General features: G+C 38.8%; 1 protein-coding gene across 3 annotated transcripts in view; it reads left to right on the top strand.

The window, feature by feature from the left end:
- The window catches only part of LOC126412349 (phosphatidylinositol 4-phosphate 3-kinase C2 domain-containing subunit alpha), a 250,635-nt gene that overhangs the window by 100,516 nt on the left and 126,061 nt on the right, over window positions 1-24,058 (top strand). For all 3 annotated transcript variants that reach the window (XM_050081901.1, XM_050081902.1, XM_050081900.1), the window contains 5 exons: window positions 2,048-2,195; window positions 14,840-15,028; window positions 16,860-17,085; window positions 17,605-17,751; window positions 20,380-20,625. In XM_050081901.1, the coding sequence (XP_049937858.1) occupies window positions 2,048-2,195; window positions 14,840-15,028; window positions 16,860-17,085; window positions 17,605-17,751; window positions 20,380-20,625 (956 nt within the window). The remainder of the gene's footprint in view (window positions 1-2,047; window positions 2,196-14,839; window positions 15,029-16,859; window positions 17,086-17,604; window positions 17,752-20,379; window positions 20,626-24,058) is intronic.

Here is a 24,058-nt window from a genome sequence, read left to right as displayed (position 1 = left end):
GATTGGTTGTGACTCCCCTTTGTGTCACAGTCATTTTTGACATGTCCCTACTGGTTTGTACTTTCAGCTGAAATGTTGCAATACATTCTATTGTGGTGTTTTACATGTAGGTAGTGCTCATGGTAACTTGTGTGTGTTTACAAACATCATCATGGGCTACCTTCCAATCAATGCAGCAACTGTCACAATAGCAACACACCTGCATGACATATCAAGGTAACACAAGACTATTGTTGTCGTGTGTACATCAGTTGGTGCTTATGTATCACTCTACTGTCTATGTATCACTCTGTTGTGTTCATTGTATTTGCATGGGCAGTTCATCTTCTACAATTCTGAGAAGTGAAGATTATTCCATAGCATATACTTAGCTCTCACAACATAATTACATTTATTTGTGAAAGGTCACCGATATTTTATACACAAGCATGTGTGCGGTAAAACACAAAAATAAACAAATATACCCAGTACCAGTTTGACTGGAACAGTGATACCAATAGAACATTTGACATTTTTTAAGTACATTGTCACGTCAATTCTACGCATGTGAATGAGTGCACCTGTGTGGTTTCATGTGTGTGTATGTGTGAGGAATTGGAGGGAGGGTGGAAATTGGCTCTAAGGACATTAACCAAAAGCTCAGCAGTCTTTAGAGTCTTGTTTTCTTTTTTCTTGTTGACTATTATAAAATCCACAAATGTATTAATCCCAGTGAGGTTTCAGTAATGGCACGTCACGTGTGCAACAGTTTTTGAATGTGGTGAAGTCTCCTTGGGAAATCAGCCAAAAAATGTGTTTGTAACAGAGAATTTTCACCATGTTTGTATTTTTCAAATTGTAGCTCTAAGATGAGTAAGGAAATTTCCAAAACATTGCTCTGAAAGGATCATGTTACTTGATTGATTTCCTGGGAATAATTCAGCAGTGAAATTTGCCAAGAAAATCTGTAGTTAGAGATCTTATATCAGAATCTCATAATTGCATATCAAAAACAGAGTATAAAGTACTTCATGCTCAAATGCCTGGACTTCAAGAAAGCCTATGATTCAGAAGAAAGACAAAAAAATTTTAAGGGATAGGATTAGACAGAATAAAGTTAACTTTAAACTGAAATGGCTTTCAAGGTAAATGCCAAAGGAAAACAGAGTTTTGGCACTCTTACCTATTCTTCAACAGTTTCCTTGATAAAATGACCAGAGAGTGGTGATAAGAGGCAATTAATCAAACCACACAGCTTCTGAGACAGGCAACTACAACAGGATTAAAAACTTTCATTGAGGAGACATGCTTCTAGGTGGATGACATCAGAAGGAAAAAATCAAAATGTACACAGATTTGAATATGTTGGAGAATAGAGAAAATTTGTTGTGAAAGAAATTGAAGTTATAGGAGGGAACAGGAATAATTTAGCATACAAACAGTGAGTATTTACAATAAGAACCTTTCAGTCAGTAAAACATTAAGACTTTACAATATATGGTTGCATACAAGGCCTCACTCGGGCCAAAGTTTGCGTCTTGAACAAATTGGTTACTTAGGAGATACAACTTGTGGAATGAAAGAGTGTCAGGAAGATACTGGGATCTTGAACAGAAATATATTATATGTAGCAGACAAGTGAACCAAGAACTGTATTTCCAGAAAGAAAAAATGTAGAGCACCATCAGGAAAATGACTATGTTATTCTGACAGATCTGTAGATCGTATTAGGTGAAATTACCACATCAGATGCTGCAGTTGCTTGTGAGCAAGATAACGAAGATCCCTAGCTCCAAGGGGTATACAGTATGAGTTGTAAGAAAAGGAATTATAATATTAAAGCTGCACAAGTTTCCAGGATAGTAAGTAAAACTTTTTCTCTTTTCTGTATTAGAAATTAGTGTTGGTTTTTCCCCTTAATTTTTTTATTTTGTATGATGCAAATTTGTGGAAATTTATTCACAATTTGAAAATAATCATCAGTTCTGTAACTTTTTATGCTGGTATTATCTAGAAATTATTTTGTCCTCTGATAGCTTTTCTTAAGACTGTGCTCGACATTTTGTAGGGATCGATGTACCAGAGTTTGGTGCCCGAATATTGTTTCCACGACTGGAGCCTCACAAAATGTCTGTACCCAAAGGTGATTTTGGTAGTTTGGATCCAAATACCCAAGAGCTATTGAACATGATTGCTGAGCAAGACACATTTACAAGGTACTTGCATATTTGTAACATTTAGAAATTCTTCATTTGTGTGTTGAACATTTTTTGCCCTTCTCCTCTCCCCAAATGTCTGCTTAAGGTATCAGTTAAGACCAATAAACAGAGTTGACAAAGTATACTGTAATAGTTCCATTTCCTGCAAATACCCACCTCTCCTCTCCCAGGCCCATTAACCATTGAGTACTGTTTTTTATAACACGAGCAGACACGTGCCACACTTTGTACTCGTGTAAGGAATAACTGATTTTTTGTTACCAAGGTAAACATGTATGAGCAGAATCACAGTTTACACTTAGTTTAACTAAACAACAATAAAATAAATTTACATTATATGAGTTAATTCACTGTGCAGTTGCATCTGATCTCATATACAACTGCCTCATTGTGGGATAGTGCCGCTAGCTCAGAATCTGAATCATTTTCTTGCACGGATTGTAAATTTTTTCTTACCTAGCTCACTGTTTATTTTATATTACTGCTGCTCTGTAATACAACGTATGACTGTGTTAGCTGAAGCAAAGGCGAATGAATAGATATGGGCTCACAATTGCAAAACAACAATGAAACAGCACAAAACAATGTTATTTGTGGTTGGCACACTTTATATACAGGCTGGCCTGATGAATCAAGACTTACTGTAAATTTTGGTTACTGTGCTATGGTCTTGCAAAAGAACTACTGCTCTCTTTACTAAGGAACACTTTTGTTGTAGCATATAGTGTGTAAACTTGGACTTTGCCCTCATGCTGCTTGAATTTTCTTAGAAATGATCAACTCAGTGGCAGTGAGTAAACAATATACTGTAAACGTTATTTGTGTGTGACGAAAGTGGCAAAGCTCCAATGCAACCTCAGCAATATGAGACCATGGCCAAAGAGGGGGGAGGGGCGGCGTGCAGGGAATGCGGCCCCTCCCCCCTCCCCATCACCAAATGAAATTACACACTAAGTTGTTGTGTAGTGAAATTGAAAGATATTTTCATTTCCAGTCATATAACAAAAAAGGGATATGCCCTATCAGTAGTTAGCAAGGCCAGCAAAATATTTAAACTATCTATACATCCATACTACAATCGGCTATTGCCCATCCCTATTTTAGTCAAAACCAATTGTTGGCCTTGCTTGACCTCGGCTGTTGTTTTGTTGATAAATCTAATTTTTTGTTGCATATGAGTTTAATATAAATGCTACCATTTATTGTTTTGTGCTGTGTGCTGTTGTGATAGTTTCTAGTTATGGATAGGTCTGTAACAAGAAAGAAGAGGAACATCAATTTTGATTGATCTGCTAGTATTATGGGAAGTTAAAAATATGTACATACTACCATAATTGCCTAATTACCTATCTATAGCAGTTTAATGTTAACAGTGGATTCGTTGTTTGGACGCTGATAAAACTTTGTGGTTGCAATACATCAGTATTTCACAAGGCTGTGGAGTGGTAAATATCATTAAAAATGATATTAAATTAAAATCAGTGCTTAAAAATGCACTTCAATTTGTTTGTGTCACCGAGAAATCATGTTGATTAACAAAAATATTGCTCGAAATATTTTATCATCAGTAGCCCAAATGGCAAAATATTGCCAAGACTGGTCACTCAGGCAATACTCAATTTAAACTAATACATTTGTCTCCCAGGACATTCTTTAATGCAGAAAATGATCTTTCTTTCACAGAACGAGGGGAGGGGGTTGTGGAGAATGGAATCATTACAGTATGACAGCACATTCTATACTGGGTTCATTTCTAAAACAATTTTTCCAGTGGGTTGATCTGAGCTGATTGCACTCTGCCTCCCCCTTTCATCCAGAATCTACTTACACTTTTTTAATATTCTAATAAGTGAAGCCAACAAATCCATGCACAATTAAATCTTGAAATATGCATGCATTTGTGCATTATCAAATGGTCAAACATGTGTAATTAAAGAAAAAACATGCAATGTCAGAATTTAATCTTTTGTTGTCATGCATTTTATATTAAAACAATGTACAATAACCAGGTTTTTCAAATTCTCAACTGACTTGGAGTAGATTTGTTTGTTTGGCTGCTGAGCTAGCAATCCCTGGATTCTGGAGGTGAGATGGTTTGAATCCACCCACCAGCAACCTAGAAAATGGTTTTCAGTGGTTTGCCATTCTCAATTTAGGCAAAAGCCAGAGTTGGTCCCTTGCTATAGCTCACAGTCAATTCCTTCTGGATACCTTCCTTTCCTGAAAGATTGCAATTCCCTTAAAGATGCAGCCCCTCTCCTTGAAACAAAAGAGCTGCATTGTAGGCGAGCCACACCTCTCTGAACACACTCGGCTCTAAAAGCTGTATGATAAATAATAATCCAAATTCTCCTCATATAGGCTCATGGATTTATCTGCTGGGACATTCTTTAACGCTGAAAGTTATCGTCCTTGTATTGAAAATAGTAAGAGGTTCATACTTAAATGAGGAAATTTGGGAAAGAGTAAGGTTGAATAATTCCGGATCCTTTGCTTTTTCACCACCAAAAATTGTTCTAGCTTCTCTGTTACTTAAATGAGGAAATTTGGGAAAGAGTAAGGTTGAATAATTCCGGATCCTTTGCCTTTTCACCACCAAAAATTGTTCTAGCTTCTCTGTTGAGCGGAGTTCTGTTTATTCCTAAAGCACTGTCGGTAATAAGCATGGTGCCCCAAAAATTGGCAGTCCATTTCTCAGCTCAAATCTGGACTGAAACAAGAATAATTTAAATTTGCCAAAATACAGCACTCCTAAGTAACAAGATTATATCTCTGCTTGGTGAAATCTCTGAGATCATTTTAGGATAACATTTTTTATCATTCTTTATCTAAATTTTAAGAATAAATGAAGAATGTGAGTCTTTCAAAGGTGTTAACCCCTTTGATCAGATCGTGGCTACATATTTGAACAAAATGTAGAAATGTTTTGAACTACAGCAGGGATGAAGACAGTTATGTGTAAACTCATATTGCTCCTATTTTGACAGCAATCACCACTGTTACATACAATCTTTTAACTTCACAAATTTCTATCATCATTAGTATTTCTTTTGTGACAGATCTTGCACATTATTTTTTGAGTACAGTGTAGCAAACTCACCATTTTCTGTGGATTTTAATGGAAATTGTCACACGATAAGGTCAGTTCTCTCTCTCTCTCTCTCTCTCTCTCTCTCTCTCTCTCTCTCTCTCTCTCTCTCTCTCTCTCTCATGCTGAAATAGTAAACACCATTGTACACACACAATATAAGGCTGTGCGGCCAGCTGCCCATGTGATTATTTGCTCTCATAAGGCAAACAGATGAGTGAATGGTTGATTAGACTGCAGTTCATTGCAGTTCATTCTAGCCAATAGACATGTATTCTGAGAATGGGTCCGTGTTGCTGTTTGAGAATGAGTTATTTCCACATTGTGTAACTCGGGCTAAGGTTTTGGGATAAAGTTTCATTATGGAAACTATTATAAGCATCTTACATTGATGTCGGCACTACATTTCAAGCTTTTGTGAAAGATTGCCAATCTTGGAGGTTTTTTATTCATTTAAATTTGGCATGCTTTTTTTCATTGTTTCTGCAACAGTGTTCTGACCCATTTTGTTACCAAGGGGGATCAGCTCTGTTGTTTGTTAATTTATTTGGTATAAATCTCTCACGTGCTGTAGATACTATTTCTCTGAATTCAAGCCACTTCTGGTCTACACTTTCCTTGTTCATTTGGAAGGAGTGGAGATTGTCTCTCAGAAAGGTGACAAGTGAATTTGTATGGGGGTTACAGTATTCAGTCTTGCTAAAGCAACCCTGTGTTCACTAACCCTGTACCTGTTTTGATGCTCGTTATCAGCTCAGGAGTATTTGTTGCTAAGAGGTCAACTGTATTTTCACAACTGTTTACTATTTTTGTGGGCTCGTGAACTAACTGCTCAAAATAATTTTCAGAGAATGTGTTTAGCACAATTTCAGATGTTTCATAAATACCCTTAGATTTAAACATTTATTTTTGCCAACATATCAAGGGTAAATTAAAGCCACCATGAACTATAAGTGTTTGACTTGGATATGTGTTTGCAATGAAGCTCAAGCTTTCTTTGAAACTTTCATCAATTGTATCATCAGAGTTGGGAAGTCAGTAAAAGGATCCAAATATTATTTTATTCCAGTTGCCAGGAATGAACTCTGCCTGTACTAACAGGAACTATGTGATTCAATTTTGCTACAAGATAAACTACTTCTAACAGCAACAAATGCACCACTGCCAACTATGGCCAGCCTATCCTAGTGTTCTTTGCAAAAACTTCATCTGAGATTATTGCCGGCTTTAACCTGCTTTCATTACCTGTAAATATTTGAGCATCAGTGCTTTCTGTTAGCACTTGGAGTTCTGGTACTTTCCCAACAAACCTACAACAATTTACAACTGTTATACCAAAGGTTTCCTTCTTGTAGAAGGGCATGACCTGTATTTCCTTTCAACTATTAGGCACCTTTTTTGTTTGAGGGATCTATGCTATATTATGGTTAAAAGTGGGGAGAACTCGGACACAAATTTAGTATATGATCTGATAGGAATTCTGTTGGACCCTGAAGATTCATTAAATTTTAGTGATTTCAACTGTGTCTCAACATCACTAACACTAATGCACACATCACTCACCTTTGGTGTGGTGTGGGACAATAGTCCTGAATTTTCCTTTTTAAAGGAACATTTGAAAATTGAGTTAAGCATTTCTGCTTTTTCTTTGCTACCCTAAATTCCAGTTCCCGTCTTGTCCACGAGTGTCTGGATGATAACTTATGTACCACCAACAGCTTTTACATTTGACAAGAATTTCTTTTGGTTTTGTGAGAGATCTTTTGATAACATTCTGTTACAGTAGTCATTGGAGTCTTCATGCATTGTACTCTTGACAGTCAAGTGATTTTCATTCAGCATCTCTCTATTATTGCCCTGTCTTTTGTTTTACACTTATTATGCAGCAGTCTATTACTCTAGAAGTCTCTTTACATTGACGTTATACTGTGGAATGTCTCTCCCAGTATGAACTTTTGCACTGGATACAGCTATATCAAGTGCATAGTCAACTATTGTTTTAAACTTCAGCCACAGTTCTACAGGATCCTCTCCAGAGCTAAATGTGTTGTGTTCCTCATTTAGCCATGACAATACCACCTCTTTATCTAATTTGCTGAATGTATATAAATCCTTACACTTCGTTTAGTTGCCTTCTGCGCTTTGGTAATCATTGTTACTAAAACTGCTTAGTGGTCACTGATACTGGTTTCAAAGTGGACATCCTCAAAGTGATCAGGTCTATTTGTTTCCATTAGGTCTAATATACTTACATCATGAGTGGGCATTTGAACTATTTGTTCTAGGTAGTGTTCAAGGAATGTATTAGTTATGTTTTGCAGGACGTGTTGTCACACCCACCACTTATGAAATTGTAATATTATCATTTTATTGTGGGGTGGTTAAAAATCTCCTCCTCCAGTAATAATATGATTAGTGAAACATTCATATTAGTGGACTGCTGTTTTCACTAATGTTTTCGGATACATCTGTAGGTGAATCTGGTAGTCGATAGAAGGGTTCAAATATAAGTTTGTGCCTGTCATTGATATTGAATCTTAACCATCTATCTTACATGCGGCTTCAGTTTCTGTTTCAGTGGATTTATGTGTCCTGTTCACTGCAACAAATACATCACATGAATTTCCCAGAAGCCTGTCCTGTCGATATACACTTCAATTTTCCCCAGATATCTCACTGCTATCAATCTCTGGCTTTAACCACCCTTCCTGTGTTGTCTAGTGTAAGGCGAACAGCACAGCTTTTTAGGAGTACTTCAAACTGTAGCACTTTGTTGTCAGTTAATCACTAGGATTTTAATACTCTTACCTGTAAGGGACACTCAGTCAGCTACCCGAGGAGGAGCCTCGGATGGGTAGTGCACAAATGACCTTAAAGCGTTCTTGACCCTATGACACAAGTCTAGGAAGTAGAGGCCTAGCTTGTCACAGAACCTTCAAAGTCTCTGGGTCAAGCCTTCCAGTACACTCGAGCCAAGGGGCTACAATTAATTCAGGGCACAATGCTACAGATTGTAAGCTTCATGAAACACTGTGAGTAAAGCAAATCTTCTCAAACTTCTCTGTGAGGCACTGGAATGATCAAACATGACTTTGAACCCTGATTACAGGCATTGTTTTCTTCAGTGTGTGCTACAACCAGCAGTTATTTGCACCCTCTTCCCTCAGTGACTGCTGGAACAGCCCCTTCAACATATTGAATGAGCCCCCCGTCACACATACACACTGAGTGTACCTTGTGTTCCTTCCAATCCCTTGCTGCCATCGCCTTAAGGTGCTTTGTTATTCATCATACACCTGAACTGTGAGCAATAACAGACCACAAGCTATAAGTGTTTTCCACCTTTTGACATGACACACAGCATGTTTCCCAACAAATAAAATGAACCTCACTCGCTCAGTTTGTTTCAGTGGAAGACAGTGCTTGGGACTTGTTGGTTATGTGGACGGATGTAGCACCATGAATTCTCCCTGGTTTCCCCCTCCCCCCACCCCTCCCCGTTGTACAGCATACCCAGCCTTACCACTGAAACATCATCACAGTCAAGTAATAAGCAGTGAAAGATCATGTGTTTCCTGTACATATGACAGGATCAACAAGAGATGCTAGTTCTTTAGGTACCTTTGGTATATCTGGTATATGACTCTTGGTAGCCCTCAAAAAGTACCAATTTGCAGCAGCTTCCAATCACATAACAGACGTCAAGGCAATTTCTAGCTGCTTATGAACAACATATAGCACGATAACAGCATGCACAGCAAGGGTGCATTGGTTATGTTCAAAATTTTTGAGAGAACAGTATACAAAAAACTTTAAAGAAAGCCTGCTAATTCTCTTTTATTAAAAATGAAATTCCTCCAACTGTACTTAAGATTTTATATTTACTTCGCTACTAGTTTCGATGTTGCGTCAATGCCATCTTCAGGCCCGTACACTTAAGTACAGCTAGAGGAATTTCATTTTTAATAAAAATTATACCAGCTGTGTCCCACCTCCATCCAGTGTAAATGTGGATGTATGAAGAATTTTCTTTTAGTTTCTGAAGTCCAGCTAAAACTATTACTAATTCCCTATAGAAACTGGAGCAGTTAATTTGCAAAACAAGGTTTCTATTAAGGCTACAGAGAAACTGAGGTAGGAGTTAGTTTCTGTAGTTTTATTGAGGAAATAGGTGGTGACAAACTCAAAAATAGTGTCAATTTGCTTTAAATGCAGACAATATACTCTCCTGTTGAAAGCAAAAACAAAACATGAAATGATATATTAGTTACAACATACTCTACAATAACTGAGAATCACAGTCACCAATTTACTATGAAATATGTTTTGCACTATATTCACAACTTTTGCATTTATGTAGTTTCATGACACCTTCTACACTAACATGCCAAATATGAACAAAGTGGTGTCAGTATGTCTCACAAAAATGACATATATTGTGGAGCACATGTCTCTAAGAGAGGTGGCTAACGATGAAGTCAACACACTGAGATGACAATTATCATGTTTGTGTGAATTATGTTTGTATGAATTTTTGTGTTTGTTTCTACAGCTGAGAATTCATCCAACAGTTTACATTTAATTGTGCCTATCTGTTGCTCAGTGTCTCCCCTACATAGTGTGTCGTAATCATTCTTAATTCACATTATTATTCCATCCTGGATTTTTGATTGTATGAGTGAGACTTTAAAAATAACTTTCCTTAACGTGTTTACTTTTTGCTGATTAGTCCCTGAGAGGAAAGAGCGAAGGTGAGCTGTCAACTATGCCATTGAAAAGTATGTCTTCAATAGTTGACTGACAATATTTGATGTAAGAGTACTCCACTTGTAGAAGTGCGCCTGTGTGGTAAAAAGTGTCTTAATCTCGTGTTTTAGAAATGTCCAAAAATAGGCAAACTGTAGGCAGAACTATTTAGCCACAGTGAACAGCAGGTGCCTCTATAATGTCCAAATTTAAATAAGTAAGGAAACAAAATATTTTAATTTGTAGATTTTGGTGTAATTAGTTTCATGCTTCTTTATCTTTTGCCCATAACTCTTGTGAATCTCATGTGTGCCTTCTGACAGCTGTTAACTATTTTCTTCGAATATAACTGTTACCCAGGTGTTAGAGTAGAGATATTAAGTGCAGGAGTTGGCAGACAAAGCAATAAAAGCAAGGGAATCAAACACAAAAACTTTGTTCCCCCCCCCCCCCCCCCCCCCTCCCTCAAAATGATAGATTTTAATAGTTATCCTTGAGGGTAGAGTTTGAGATGGATCACACGTTCCATTCTGACCACTGAGTGCCATGCATTTGCATATTTGTGGTTATAATGCAACTGAGTACCCAGAAATGCCCAGGTATATCACCATCATCATCATCATCAGTTATCTGCTATATTAGCAGGTCCTTTGCCTCTCCATTTTCTGCGATCCATTGCTTCCTTCTTAAGGCTGCTGTATGTTGTACCGTCCATCATGTCATCCAGTATCTGGAATCTCTTCCTTCCTCGCTTCCTTTTCCCTTCTACATAACCTTCTAAAACTGTTTTTATCAGTCCGTCATTCTTTCTTAATATATGCCCAATCCAATTTCTTTTTCTTCTCTTTATTACATCTAGTAACTGCCTTTTCTCTCCCACTCTTCTCAGTACCTCTTCATTTTTTACTCTGTCCATCCAACTTATTCCTTCCATCTTCCGCCATGTCCAGATCTCAAAAGCCTCCAGCCTTTCTCTGTCTTTTTTCCTCATAGTCCATGTTTCAGCGCCATATAGAAGAACACTCCATACAAGACATTTTATGAGTCTCTTTCTGAGTTCTCTGTCCATACCGCTGCAGAAGATTCTCCTTTTCTTATAAAACGCCTCTTTTGCCATTGCTATCCTTGTTTTAATTTCTGTGTTGCACTTCCAGTCGGTGTCTATCCTGCTTCCAAGATACTTAAAATTTTGCACCTGTTCTAGTTTTTCTCCATTCAGCACAATTTTTAGTTCCTTATTTCCTCCTATTGCCAATACTTTTGTTTTATTTGTGTTAATTTTCATTCCATATTTTTTCCGTTAGTTGCAATGGTGTCCACCAAATCCTGTAATTCTTTTTCCCCCTGTGGCTAGAAGGACCATGTCATCAGCAAATCTCAAGCACCCTACTCTTCTTCCTCCAATTTCTACTCCTTTGTCATCTAATGAGCATTGGTCAATCATATTTTCCAAGTACAGGTTGAAAAGAGTAGGTGATAAACAGCATCCTTGTCTTACTCCTTTCCCTAGTCTGATCCAGTTTGTACTTTCTCCTCTCACTTTAACTGAAACTTTTTGATTAAGGTACAATGAGTTTATAAGTCTTCTGGTTTTCCAGTCCACTCTCTTTTCCCTCATAATAGTCGCCAGCTTGTCCCACACCACATTGTCAAATGCCTTTTCTAAATCGATGAAGCACATATATAGGTCTCTTCCTTTTTCAATAAACCTTTCTCCTAAGATTTGTAGGAGCCCTATTGCATCTCTGGTGCCCGTATTCCATCTAAAGCCAAACTGCTCCTCGCCGAGATTCTCCTCTATTACTTTTTCAAGTCTTTTATTAATTATTCTTAACATCACTTTGGCTGCATGTGAAATGAGGCTGATTGTCCTGTGCTCGCTGCATTTCTTGGTTCCTTGTTTTTTCGGCAATGGAATCATTACTGTTGTCAAAAAGTCCTCAGGCCATTCACAACTGTCTTATATTTTATTACATAATCTCAATATTTCTCTTATTCCATTGTGGTTCAAGCATTTTAGTATTTCTCCCGGTATTGTATCTGTACCTACTGCTTTGCCATTTTTCATTGCAGCAATAGCAGACTTTACTTCTTCCATTATGATGGTCGGTCCTTTCTCTTCATCACTTACACTGTTGTGTGATTCAAGTTCCAGAGTTTCTGGTTTGCTATTTGTGTCATATAGCTCTTTTATATATTCTTCCCATCTCTGGAGAACATCGTCACGATCTTTATACACTACCTCTTCGTCTTTACTCAAAATTTCCATAGTAGCACTTCCTGCTCTGTTTTGTTCCCATGTCATAGTCTTTACTCTGTTGTATAGTAAGTCGTATCTTCCTTTTCCTGTCCAGTTCTTCAATTTCATCACATTCCTCTTTTAGCCATTTTTTCCTAGCCTGCTCTGTTTCTCTTCGCAGTTCGTTATTTAACCTTCGGTATATCTTTCTTGCATCTTCAGTGTTCTTGTTTTTCAATTTTCTTCTCTCCTCCATCTTGGAAATCATTTCTTGTGTGACCCATGGTTTTTTTGACCTTTTCCCTTTTACATATCCTATATTTTGCTGTCCTGCTTTAATGATTCCTTCTTTCAGCATATTCCAGTACTCGTTGGCATTATCAGGTGCTTCTTTGTCTCGTAATGTGTTTAGAAAGTCCCGAGACAGCATTTCTGTAATTTGTTCTTTGTTGGACCTTATCTTCTCTAGATCCCATTTCTTCACCATTGTCGCCTTTTTCAGTTTTTTCATTCTTATTTCTATTTCTGCCATAAGTAAGTTGTGGTCACTATTAATATCTGCACCTGGTAATGTGTGCACCTTCTTGATTCCATTCCTGTATCTTTCTTCTACCAGTATAAAATCGATTTGGTTTCTATATTTATCCCCTGGTGATTTCCAAGTGTAGAGCCTCCTCTTATGGTTCTTGAACCATGTGTTTGCCACTATCAGCTGCCTTTCCCTGCAGAAGTCAATTAACCATTCACCTCTGTCATTTCTCTTTCCAAGACCATGACTGCCTACTATGTTTCCCTCTTTCCCTTCTCCCACAATGGCGTTCCAGTCTCCCATTACTATTTTGCAGCATTTTTTATTTTCGTCCATTATTCTCTCTATTACATTGTACGTTTCCTCTACAATTTGGTCATCATGTTCTGAAGTTGGCATATACACCTGGACAATCAGTAAATCTTTTTGTGCTCCTTTCAGCCTTACACCAATAACCCGGTCATTTGCATAGTCTACATATTCCACACATTTAGCCAATTCCTTTGTCATAATCATTCCTACTCCATTAATTCCTTTTACTTCTCCTCCTGAGTAGTAGAATACATATTCATCTGACTGCAACTCTCCATGTCCATTCCATCTTACTTCAGCAACTCCTATGAGGTCCATATGATTCTTTTCCATCTCTCTTTTAAGGTTTTCTAGTTTTCCTGCTTGTAGCAGAGTTCTGACATTCCAGGTACCAATTCTCGTTTTGATTTTTTGCCTCCTTTCAAGTTGTCCCCCCCGGAGATCCGAATGGGGGACTATTTTACCTCCGGACACTGATTTAACATGAGAGGAAGCCATTTTTTGTGCATAAAATGGAGACTGCATTATGCATGGAAGATAATCTGCGGTGGTATTCCGTTGCCTTCCGCAGTTCTGGAGGCCGCCCCTAACATGGGATACAGACGCCTTTTGCAGCCGCCCGCTCCGGGTCAGACGCTGCATGAGAAGTATAGGTTGGAAAATGAAAGACCCCTAGCCCTCGAAACCTAATAGCGTCAGGGTCGGAAAAGAACAAGAGCTGGCCGAGAGTGGCCAGATAGGAAAGATAAGAGTGAGGAGCCTGGCATAAGTAAGTGGAAGCAATGCCAGGACTCAGCTCGGGGCCCCGTGGTCGCCAGCCACGTATCACTAGGTGTGACTCCCTGAGGTAGGTATATAGGTATATATTTATTCCAGTTCTATATTAGTCCATCTCCTCCTTCCACCTCTCTCTGTCCACCTCCAGCTCCCTCCTCCCCCTTGTGTCCATCCCCTCCTGCCTCTAATCTCTCTCAAAGTTATTGCCTCTGCCCCAATAGGAGGTTGCTGTTTCTTACACCCATAGTATTTCTTTCCAGATAGTAAGTAGTATATACATATTTTACATATATTTAACATATTTCACACACACATTTGTACATGCAGTTCACCTGTAATGGCATCAGATTTTGCCATGCAGTTTTGTTTTCACACAGCTCAATGTTTATGTCGTCATATCTCCTGAACTATGTATTTTACAATGCTTTCGTAGTTACATTCAGCAGCATATGTGGATATTGTCTGCGAAATCTGTTGTGAATAGAGTTAGTAGCAAAGAAGTAATGTATGAACAGTGCAAATGTATTAAGTGATAATTGTTGTTTACTTTCATCATTTTCTGGGACATGTCAGCAAGAAAACATTTTGTAAACGTACGGAATTGTGTGTAAAGTCTGTTACAAGTCCCTCCCTATGTGTTCTCATTCTCAAATACTAGATGAATAAAGCCTTGGGTATTTGCACATCATGGGCTACTCTTCTTTTTCACTCCTGCCCTACCCCTTTAATAGGTAGGTTGTTCTTACTCCCATAGCGATTTTTTTCAGACAGTAAGTGACACATGTACGAAGTTTGTTTGAAATAGGTCCAGTGGGTTAGGAGCAGATGTGGAACATACATACATTTTCATAACATGTATGTGTTTATACAAAGAAAAATTTAATTATTATATTGTAGGAGTTATTTCATGCAACCAGTTAATCACGTACTTGATTGTTGATGATATACAGAACACCTGTCGAGGAACGTGAAGTGCTGTGGGAGAAGCGTCACTACCTATACTCAAAACCAAAAGCATTGCCCAAGGTGCTTCTGGCTGCACACAGCTGGGATTGGGCATGTCTGGCAGATTTGCATGCCATGATACATAATTGGGCCAAAATGGACCCCCTGAGTGCTCTGCAGCTACTTTTGCCTTGGTAAGTATAGATACACACACAAAACTTCTTTCCTTATTCTGTTGTTTCCATTCTATTTCCTGCCTATTCCTCCTGTTTTCTCACTTAATCGTGTTTAGTAAAGTAAGTTTCCCAAAGAAATATGAACAGCTTTTGAAGTCTATTTCACTAATACAGAGTGATAAAGATGTAGATTGCAATGACAGTGTGTATGATCAGGATTTCTCACTGAAGTGCAGTAAACAATTGTTACTAGCTTAAAATATGTGGTAAATTATTGCTTGATTTACAATAATCAGTCAGGTATTTCCAAGAAGTATTGCTGTTCTGATTTCCATAGTATTTTTCCCAAAATATATTAGAAGTAATATTGTCTTCTGCACCATTGTATAAGACTGACTGACCTAGTTCTCTGGATTCTATTCCGCAGTTTGCAAGGTTTGCAAACACTGTTGGAAATTGTTATTAGCCATTTCCTCTTTTTTTCAGTATCCCACTGCACTAAAAATGTCATTCAGTGTTTTGCAAAAGAACCTGCATATTAGAACAAAAATTTTCAGAGAGGACTGATGCAACTTTGTTTTATTTACAGTACTGTTTTGCAGTATTTAATTTTGTTGGTGTGATGTCACCAATGTTAATGTGGTGAATAGTATAAATATCAATTATACTGATGCCATCATTTAGTTACATCAGTAGAAGATATTGATCTTTGGAAAAATAGTTGTGAATAAATGGAGCAGATGATCATTTCTTTATTTTTTGTGATGTTCATGGATCGAGTGTATTGTTGTAGATTGTATTCATGATTCCTGCATAATTGGCAACAAATTTTACACTTTGAGAGAATAAAAAGAAAACAGTAGAATCATTTTTTTAAATCACATTTTTAGACCAAATGTAAATGGAGACTTAAACAGGTATGGAGAATTTTAATTGCAAACAACTTTCTCTGATGTAAATAATAATTAAAAGTATCTTTAAGATTTTCTTACTGGTTATTTTAATTACATTAATATTTTGAGTTGGGATAGGATCAAATAGCATTCAGTTTAGGTTTCACGGAGTTGGCTAGATCACCCTGTTCAGAACATTAGCCCTTTGTAGAAGTACTGTAATCACAAAAAGTTTTATTTCTAATGTACGGCTTACTTCTTGTTTACCCACAGACAGCATAGATTTGTAACTTAGGTGCTGTTGGCAGCACAATCCTGAAACACTATGAACCTGATTTGTAAGAAAGACAAAATATTGGGCATTATATGCAAGAAAATATTCCATTAGGACAGAGCTTGTAACATACAAGGAATTAATTTTTAAAAGTGCAGTCTATTTCATAAAATATGGAGGACTGTAGATAAACCTCAAAAGTCTGTTGGCCTTCCTTGCAATGAATTACTTTTGATAGTAGTAAATAAGAACTTAAGTTTTTTGTAAGTGCACAAAATTGATAAAATTCCAAAATAAGGAAAATGAAAAGTGCGTTCAGTTGTGAATCTGTGAAGAACAGAAAAAGTTAATTTCACTTCTCAAATTCAGAGCCTCTGTTGGTTTTTTTAATACTCTGTTAACTTTAAAGTGGTGAAACTAAAATGGACAATGTTAGATACAAAAGAGGAAGCTTAATTTCAGTCATGACTCAGGACAAAATCAGAGGCTGCAGGAGAGATCTGATTTGCATAGAATTAATTCTGTTGTTAATTATAGGTATATAGTCGTGTCACATAGGTTGATCAAGGGAAATAAATGTGAAGGTGATTTGTGTCATTTTATTGCAACATAAAATGGAAAACTGATCATAATTTCTGAGATTTCTAAAATGAGTGTGTTATACATAAACTCCCTGTTCCAGCTTCCCAGATACAGAAGTGCGGCGTGTAGCTGTAACATGGGTGGAAGACATGGGTAGTGATGAATTGGTGGATTTACTGCCACAGTTAGTCCAAGCACTAAAACACGAAACTTGGGAAGCTTCACCACTCGCACATTTCCTGCTAAAGAGGGCGCTTATTTCACCACGTGTTGCACACCATCTGTATTGGCTTCTCACTCAAACTTTGCCAGGAGAATCACCTCAGGTGAGTAGCCTTCTTAAGTAAACATTTAATCTATGGGGCATAACTGCTTGTCTGCCGATGCTGTTGTAGCTCTTGAAATTATTAGTTCCTTTGTTGCGAAGGGGCGAGGAATAGATTGAGGGGCATGGTTAAAAAGGAATGGTTGGTTACTCAGACCACAGAATGATAGGGATACACTGTTGTGGGAATGAAAGAAGACCAGTAAGCCAATAATTTATAAATGATTCTCTTGTTGTGTCAAAATTAAACACATGTTCAACTGCAGTCATGCCTTTTACATAAATAGTAGCCCAAGCAAATTATTGTTGTGTTTTACACTTACCAAAGATTCGAATTCTTGAATTTTTATATTTTGTGAGTTCACGATCCATTGACAAGGAGTGATTAAAGTTATTGTGTTTCATGTCAGTATATTAGAAAGATGTTTATTTAATTGCAGAGAAGTTTTTAAGGTTCTCACTATTAATCAAGTCATTGAATTTGGTACTGGGAAGAAGTAATACTTTTTTTTGCCCGTAGAACACTTCAGAAGCTATTCACTATGATGAGAGGACATTGAGTGAAGCCCGCTATTACCGACGGTTGCAATTGATGCTTAGAGCACTGATTGCTATTTCTGGCAGTGCCCTGCGGCAGAGATTTTTTTCACAACAGCTGCTTGTAAAAGTAAGTATAAAGATAATTTATTTTGTAATGAAGTGAAATGTCCATCAAAATAGTTGCTCAGGGAAAGGATAATACCAGGAGATATTTTTCCCCTCAAAAGTAAATAGTGCATAAGCCTTCTGCTGAATTGCAATATTAATCAGGTGACATACATTGTTATTTATCATATATTATGAGTTTGTTGTACACAGTCTTGGTGTTTCTGTCTTTAAAACAGAACTAAGTATACTCTGTGGAATTTTAAAAATGTTGATTAATCATCAAACAATGGAAAATACAGGATGGAATGTAACAATATTATGAGAAGGAAAGTTTCTACTCACCATACAGCGGAGATGCTGAGTCGCAGATAGGCACAACAAACGATTTTCACACTTAAAGCTTTTGGCCAATGGCCTTTGTCAACAATAGATACACATATGCACACACACACACTCAAGCAAACATAACTCACACACACAACTGCAGTCTCAGACGACTGAAACCACACTGCAAGCAGCAGCACCCGTGCATGATGGGAGTGGCGACTGGGAGTGGGGGTAAGGAGGAGGCTGGGGTGGGGAGGGATATTATGGTGATGGTGGACAGTGAAGTGAAGTGATGCAGGTTGGGGAGCAGGAGGGGGGGGGGGGGGGGAGTAGCATCTCCTCTATATGGTGAGTAGCAGCTTTCCTTCTCATTATATTGATTTATCATCATTTGAATGATATTTTGCACATAACATAAATATATACAAATGAAGATGAGCACATCACTCTAATGCTGCTGCTTTCATGTGTAAAAAAAATTGGAAGCACTCCTCAAGAAAAAAATCAGCTTTGATTTTAATAATAATCATTTTGGTGTGGTAAAGAGACCCAAAATTATTGTAAAACTTTTCGAATTTTTAATTCTGGTTTGAGTAAAAATGATATTTTCAGTCTGTAGTGGATGTACAGAGCAGAAGGTAGGAACACAAATAACATCTATTGACGGTAGCTCGGCTTAAAAACTGGAAGTCTTCATTGATACACACTTGTACACAAATAGTCCCTGTGTCTGATGAAGATGAGCACAAGTTGTTAAGCTGAGTTCCTGTTTCTGAGCCTATCCACTGTTCCATACTCCCACTGATGTCAAGTGCTTATCTTTACTTTTTTTGCTAATTGTATTCTGTGCATTTGTTCCCAGTATTGTATGAATTTTATCTATTAATTTGTTAAATTATCATTTTCCTCTGCATTGTCTTATTTGCCAGTGAATCTGATTTAAGAATAAAATTTGTAATTTTGCAAAAAAGGAAAGCATAAATATCAAATGAGCTCAGGCCAATTTAGAACAGTCTCGTCAAACAACGGAGACTCCATCTAGGAATATCAAATGTGTAGGAAAAGATGGATTGCTACTTACTATAAAGAACACAAATCAAGTTGCTGACAGGCATGATTAAATGACACTCACCTTAGCTTTCGGCCACAGCCTCCATCAGTAAAGAGGACACACACACACACACACACACACACACACACAAAAGCAAGCAAGCAAGCAAGCACACCTCACGCACACATGACCGCCAACTCCAGCATCTCAGGCCAGAATACAACATCACGTGGCATGCAAGCAGCAATCTGGAGGGGAAGGGGAAGGGATAGTAGTGTATGGCTGGGGAAAGAGACTCACCTGTCTGGTGGAATGTGCAGGGACCAGACTGCTGACAGGTGCAGCATCAGGAGGTTGTGGGACAGGGAACTGGGGGGAAAGGAACAAAAAAGGAGAGGAGCAGGGAAAGACAGGCGGGTGTGTTGGCAGAGGGCTGCAAATAAACAGTGTGTTGTGTGTGTGTGTGTGTGTGTGTGTGTGTGTGTGTGTGTGTGTGTGTCTCCTCTTTACCGACCAAGGCTGTGGCTGAAAGCTTTAAGTAAGTGTCTTTTAATAATGCCTGTCTGCAACTTGACATGTCTTCTTTATGGTAAGTAGCAATCTATCTTTTCCTGCACAGTAGAATTGTCTAGGTTAGAGCATATACTGCACTTAAAAGAAAATGTTTGAATGTGCACTAGAGGAATTAGTAAGGGAGAAAGAGCCAAATTCGCAATCAGTGCTTTATCCTTGCAGTGCTATAACAATTCGTTATTGAATTTTTTATTAACTTACCAAGTCAGCAAATAATACGTAAAACAGCTGGAGATAATTTTTATTGGGGGTGAATTACTTATCTGCTCAGATCTTTTCATTTACTTTAAAGTGCTGTAGCACATGTATCCAACAAGTGCAGTTTTGATTGACAATCACAGTGGAGCAAGAGACTTCATAGTATCACACTGTTGCTGATGGGCTGTCTCTGAGCAATTGGTAGTTACTTAGGTGCATCATGCCCTGTGTCAGTAGGAATTCCGATGAGATTACTTTGCTGTTCTATAAAATTTTAAGTTGGAGGGAAGCAATCCAAAAATTAAATGAGCAATTTGTTTCTTCAGTGTTTTCGTATTATTGTCTGTCATTTAACCTGTGAATTGCTTTATAACTGGAAGTGATACAGTTGCATTCATCCCAACCCAGGGATAGATAGCACTGTAATTTGAAATTGAATGTAAGATTAGATTGTTACTGTAATATAACTGTCAACTAATTTCGTGTATTTTCTGACAGAATATGTATGAAACAGCTGAGAAGGTGAAGAGTACAAAAGAATCATTGCGACTAAAGGTTCTAATACAAGAACTTGAAGTGCTTCATCATAGTTTAAATGAGAATCCGACTTGCTTACCATTGAGCCCTAGTTTAGAAGTTGGAGGTATCCAGGTTCGCACATGCTCTTATTTCCCATCCAATACACTGCCTCTGAAGATAAACTTCTTGAGCACAGAGTCTGGAATTATACCTGCTATTTTCAAGGTAACTCACAAGTTCAGTGTGTGTGTGTGTGTGTGTGTGTGTGTGTGTGTGTGTGTGTGTGTGTGTGTGTGTGTTTTATCTTGCTGTCTCATAAATTTTACCAACAGGAAAATTTACTTCAGCAATCTATAAAATTATGAAACATGATTTTGTTCTCACAGCAGGTGGGTTCCTCTCATTCTGGGCCCTGAGTAACCTGACATTGTTTTTGACCAATTAATCAATGAATCCTCTCCAAGGAAAGAACTAATCATTCCAAAAATTGTAGTGTTGTTTACTTTTTTCAACCGAATAAATATTTTGCCTCCTGAAGATAATTTATGGCCAGCAGTTGCCTCATAATTTTGTAATTGCTGGTAAATCGTCAATTTTTATGTTTATTGGAAACCTTATTGCGTCCTGTCTGTCTTTATTCCCTACTCTTCCTTGCCTTGCCTTCTCTTCTTACCTAGAGTCCTTTTCTTCACTTTTTCCCAAACCATCTTCCTCCTAGTTTCTGCTGTACAGTACCACATGCCATGCATTGTTTGCTTTGGTGTTGTGCTGAGTGAGGTGGGGCAGTGGTTAGCACACTGGACTCTCATTCGGGAGGACGATGGTTCAGTCCCGCATCCGGCCATCCTTATTTAGGTTTTCCATGATTTCCCTGAATCGCTTCAGGCACATCCGGGATGGTTCCTTTGAAAAGGCACAGCCGACTTCCTTCCCCATCCTTCCCTAATCCGATGAGACTGATGACCTCGCAGTTTGGTCTCTTCCCCCCAAATCAAACCCCAACCCCTTTGGTGTAGCAGCTCCATAACTTACTGACAACATGGTTACTGTATCAATTCTGATCTCCTGCAGTTATTTCTCATTAAACATTCATGTTTTTTGGAAAGTTGCAAGGCTTTATTATTAATGCAATATCGGAATTTTCTTGAACATTCTAGGTATTTATAAATACGAGCATTCTGCTAAGCCTTGCAGTTCAGCTCCAGGTTTTCTTTTGTGTTCTCAATTAATGTACTTTCATTGTTAAATTCTAGTTCTTGAGGTGACGCTACTACCCACCCCCACCCTTTTTTATTACTTTTATCTTCAGTCTTGTGACTCATTTTATGCAGCCGGCATACCTCACGAATTCCTCTCCTGTGCCAACCTCATCATCTCAGAGTAGCACTTGTACCCTAAGTTCTCAGTCATTTGTTACATATATTCCAGTCTCTGCCATCTTCTACAGTTTTTACACTCCAAAACGTCATGAAAGTGATTCTCCAGTGTCTCAATACATGTTCTATCATTGTATCCAATCTTCTAGTCAGTTTTTCTGTATGTTCCTTTCTTTGCCAATTTTTCAGGGAATCTTCCCATTATTTATCTCATCGATCCACCGGATTTTCAACGCTGCTGTAGCGCCACACATCAAAAGCCATGACTCTCTTCTTTTATTTTTCTCCCACAGTTCATGATTCGCTACCATACAATGCTGTGCTCCAAAGTACATTTCCAGAAATTCAGATTAAGGCCAATGTTTAATACAAGTAGACTTCTCTTGGCCAGGAACACCCTCTTTGACTGCACTAGTCAGCTTCTTCTGATCCTCCTCCACTGGAGGGAGGAGGGGTGCCCACAGTTCTTTTGTGAGTTTGTGTATGGTGTACATGGGGCTCCAAGCTGGTGCAGCCCACTCTCACCCCCCCCCGCCCCCCCCAGGCCAGATTTCCTTTCCCTCGCCCCACCCTTCCTGTTCTTGCTCCTCCCCCTCTGCCCCCTCCTTCTGGTCTTTGTGTTCTTACATATGTCAACCTGTATAAATGCTTGATTTCCTGTATTTCTCAGTTTTATTCCCCTTGCCTTTATCTTTTCATCCTTCCTTTTCGGCATTTTTTATCCTCCTTTGGGAATTGACCTCCACTTTAAAATTTTTCGCTCCTAATGTGAGCCGTTTCGGCAAGAACTCCCTCCATAGCATCTAAGGCATGGTTACCTCTCCCTCTCCCTCTTCCTTTCCCACCATAGCCTCCCTCCATCCTGCTATGTCACCAACAAGTGTAGCCAGTCCATGGGTTGAAGCTGTTATGTACCCATCTTCTGTTAAGCATGTGCAGAAAGGTCGTAAGGACAATCACACTGATACTGGTGGCTTTATTCTGTTTTTGAGGGAGGTACCCTCTCAGAGAAGGTCAAGGTTATGTATTGTCAGTGTGACATGGACCTTTACATCCCACCGCCCATGAGATGCTTCCGTTACTTGTGTTTCAGTCACATGTCTTCCCGATGTACGGTCAACCCTCTATGTGGTGAATGTGGACAACCACTCCATGATGATAAGAAGGAAAAGAAGATAAGGGTGTATAAGTCCCTCGATCATTTATCTTACTGTGACGCTCATCAGAAATATTGCTGATTTCACCCTGTGTTGGTGACTTCTACCTTTGCTTCTTTTATGTCCTTCCTTCTCCTCCCTCTTCCTTACCCCAGTCCTGCCCCTCCACGTGCCACTCCCCCTCTCTGGCTGGAGAAGTGTCCCCCCTTCTTCAGCAACTGCCAATGATAGAGCTCCATCTTTGAACCCTTCCCCCTGGTGTCTCTCAGGCCGGATGGCTGCTACCACAACTAGGCCATGAGACACAGTCTGTGCGCCCCAAGGTCACCTGCTCTCATTCCCTTCTGGATCTTGCAGAAGCCTGCTCTCCCTCCATGCTCAGCCCCCCTCAACCTCTGGAAGAGGAGGAGGAGGAGGAGGAGGAGAAGAAGAAGAAGAAGAAGAAGAAGAAGAAGAAGTCCCAGGACAAGGCCTCCTTGGTGCCCTTGTAGGTGGCATCTCCCCCTCACAACTTGAGTCTGACCTCGTATTTAAGGGTATTATCCCATTCTCATTGGTAATGGGTGGTGACCCAATGGCATGATTGGCTCCAGCCCATCCAACACCCATTAGGATACTGACTCTGTGCGTACGCAGTGGAACTGTAATGCGTGCTACCGTCACCTCCCATAGTTGCAATACCTCATTGTCTTTTACTTGGCAGCATGTTGTTCTCAAGGAACCTCATTTTACTGATGCTCACTAACGGAACCTTACGGGTTCTGTGCTTTCTTTCAGAACTGGATTGGGTGTTTGAAGACTTCCGGTGGCGTTTGCACATTGGTCTGTACAGACGTTGTTAGTACATGAGTCCCACTTTGTACCTCATTGGAAGCAGTTGCTGTCTGGGTCCTTTCGAACTCTGTGGTCATGATTTCCAATCTGTATCTCCCTCCTCACAGGCCACCTACTCCTGCTGCCCTAACTGAACTCCTTCAGCAACATACCCCACCATTCTTCCTCTTCGGGGATTTTGATGCACATGACCCTTTGCTGGGCACTGGCTTTTAGTCTAGTTGGGGGCAGCTCATTGACCAGTTTCTTGTGGACCATGATTTGTTCCTTCTTAATGATCATTCCCTACTC

The sequence above is a fragment of the Schistocerca serialis genome, chromosome 7 (assembly GCF_023864345.2).
Source record: "Schistocerca serialis cubense isolate TAMUIC-IGC-003099 chromosome 7, iqSchSeri2.2, whole genome shotgun sequence".
Taxonomy (NCBI): domain Eukaryota; kingdom Metazoa; phylum Arthropoda; class Insecta; order Orthoptera; family Acrididae; genus Schistocerca; species Schistocerca serialis.
This window is presented reverse-complemented; position numbering and strand designations above follow the sequence as displayed.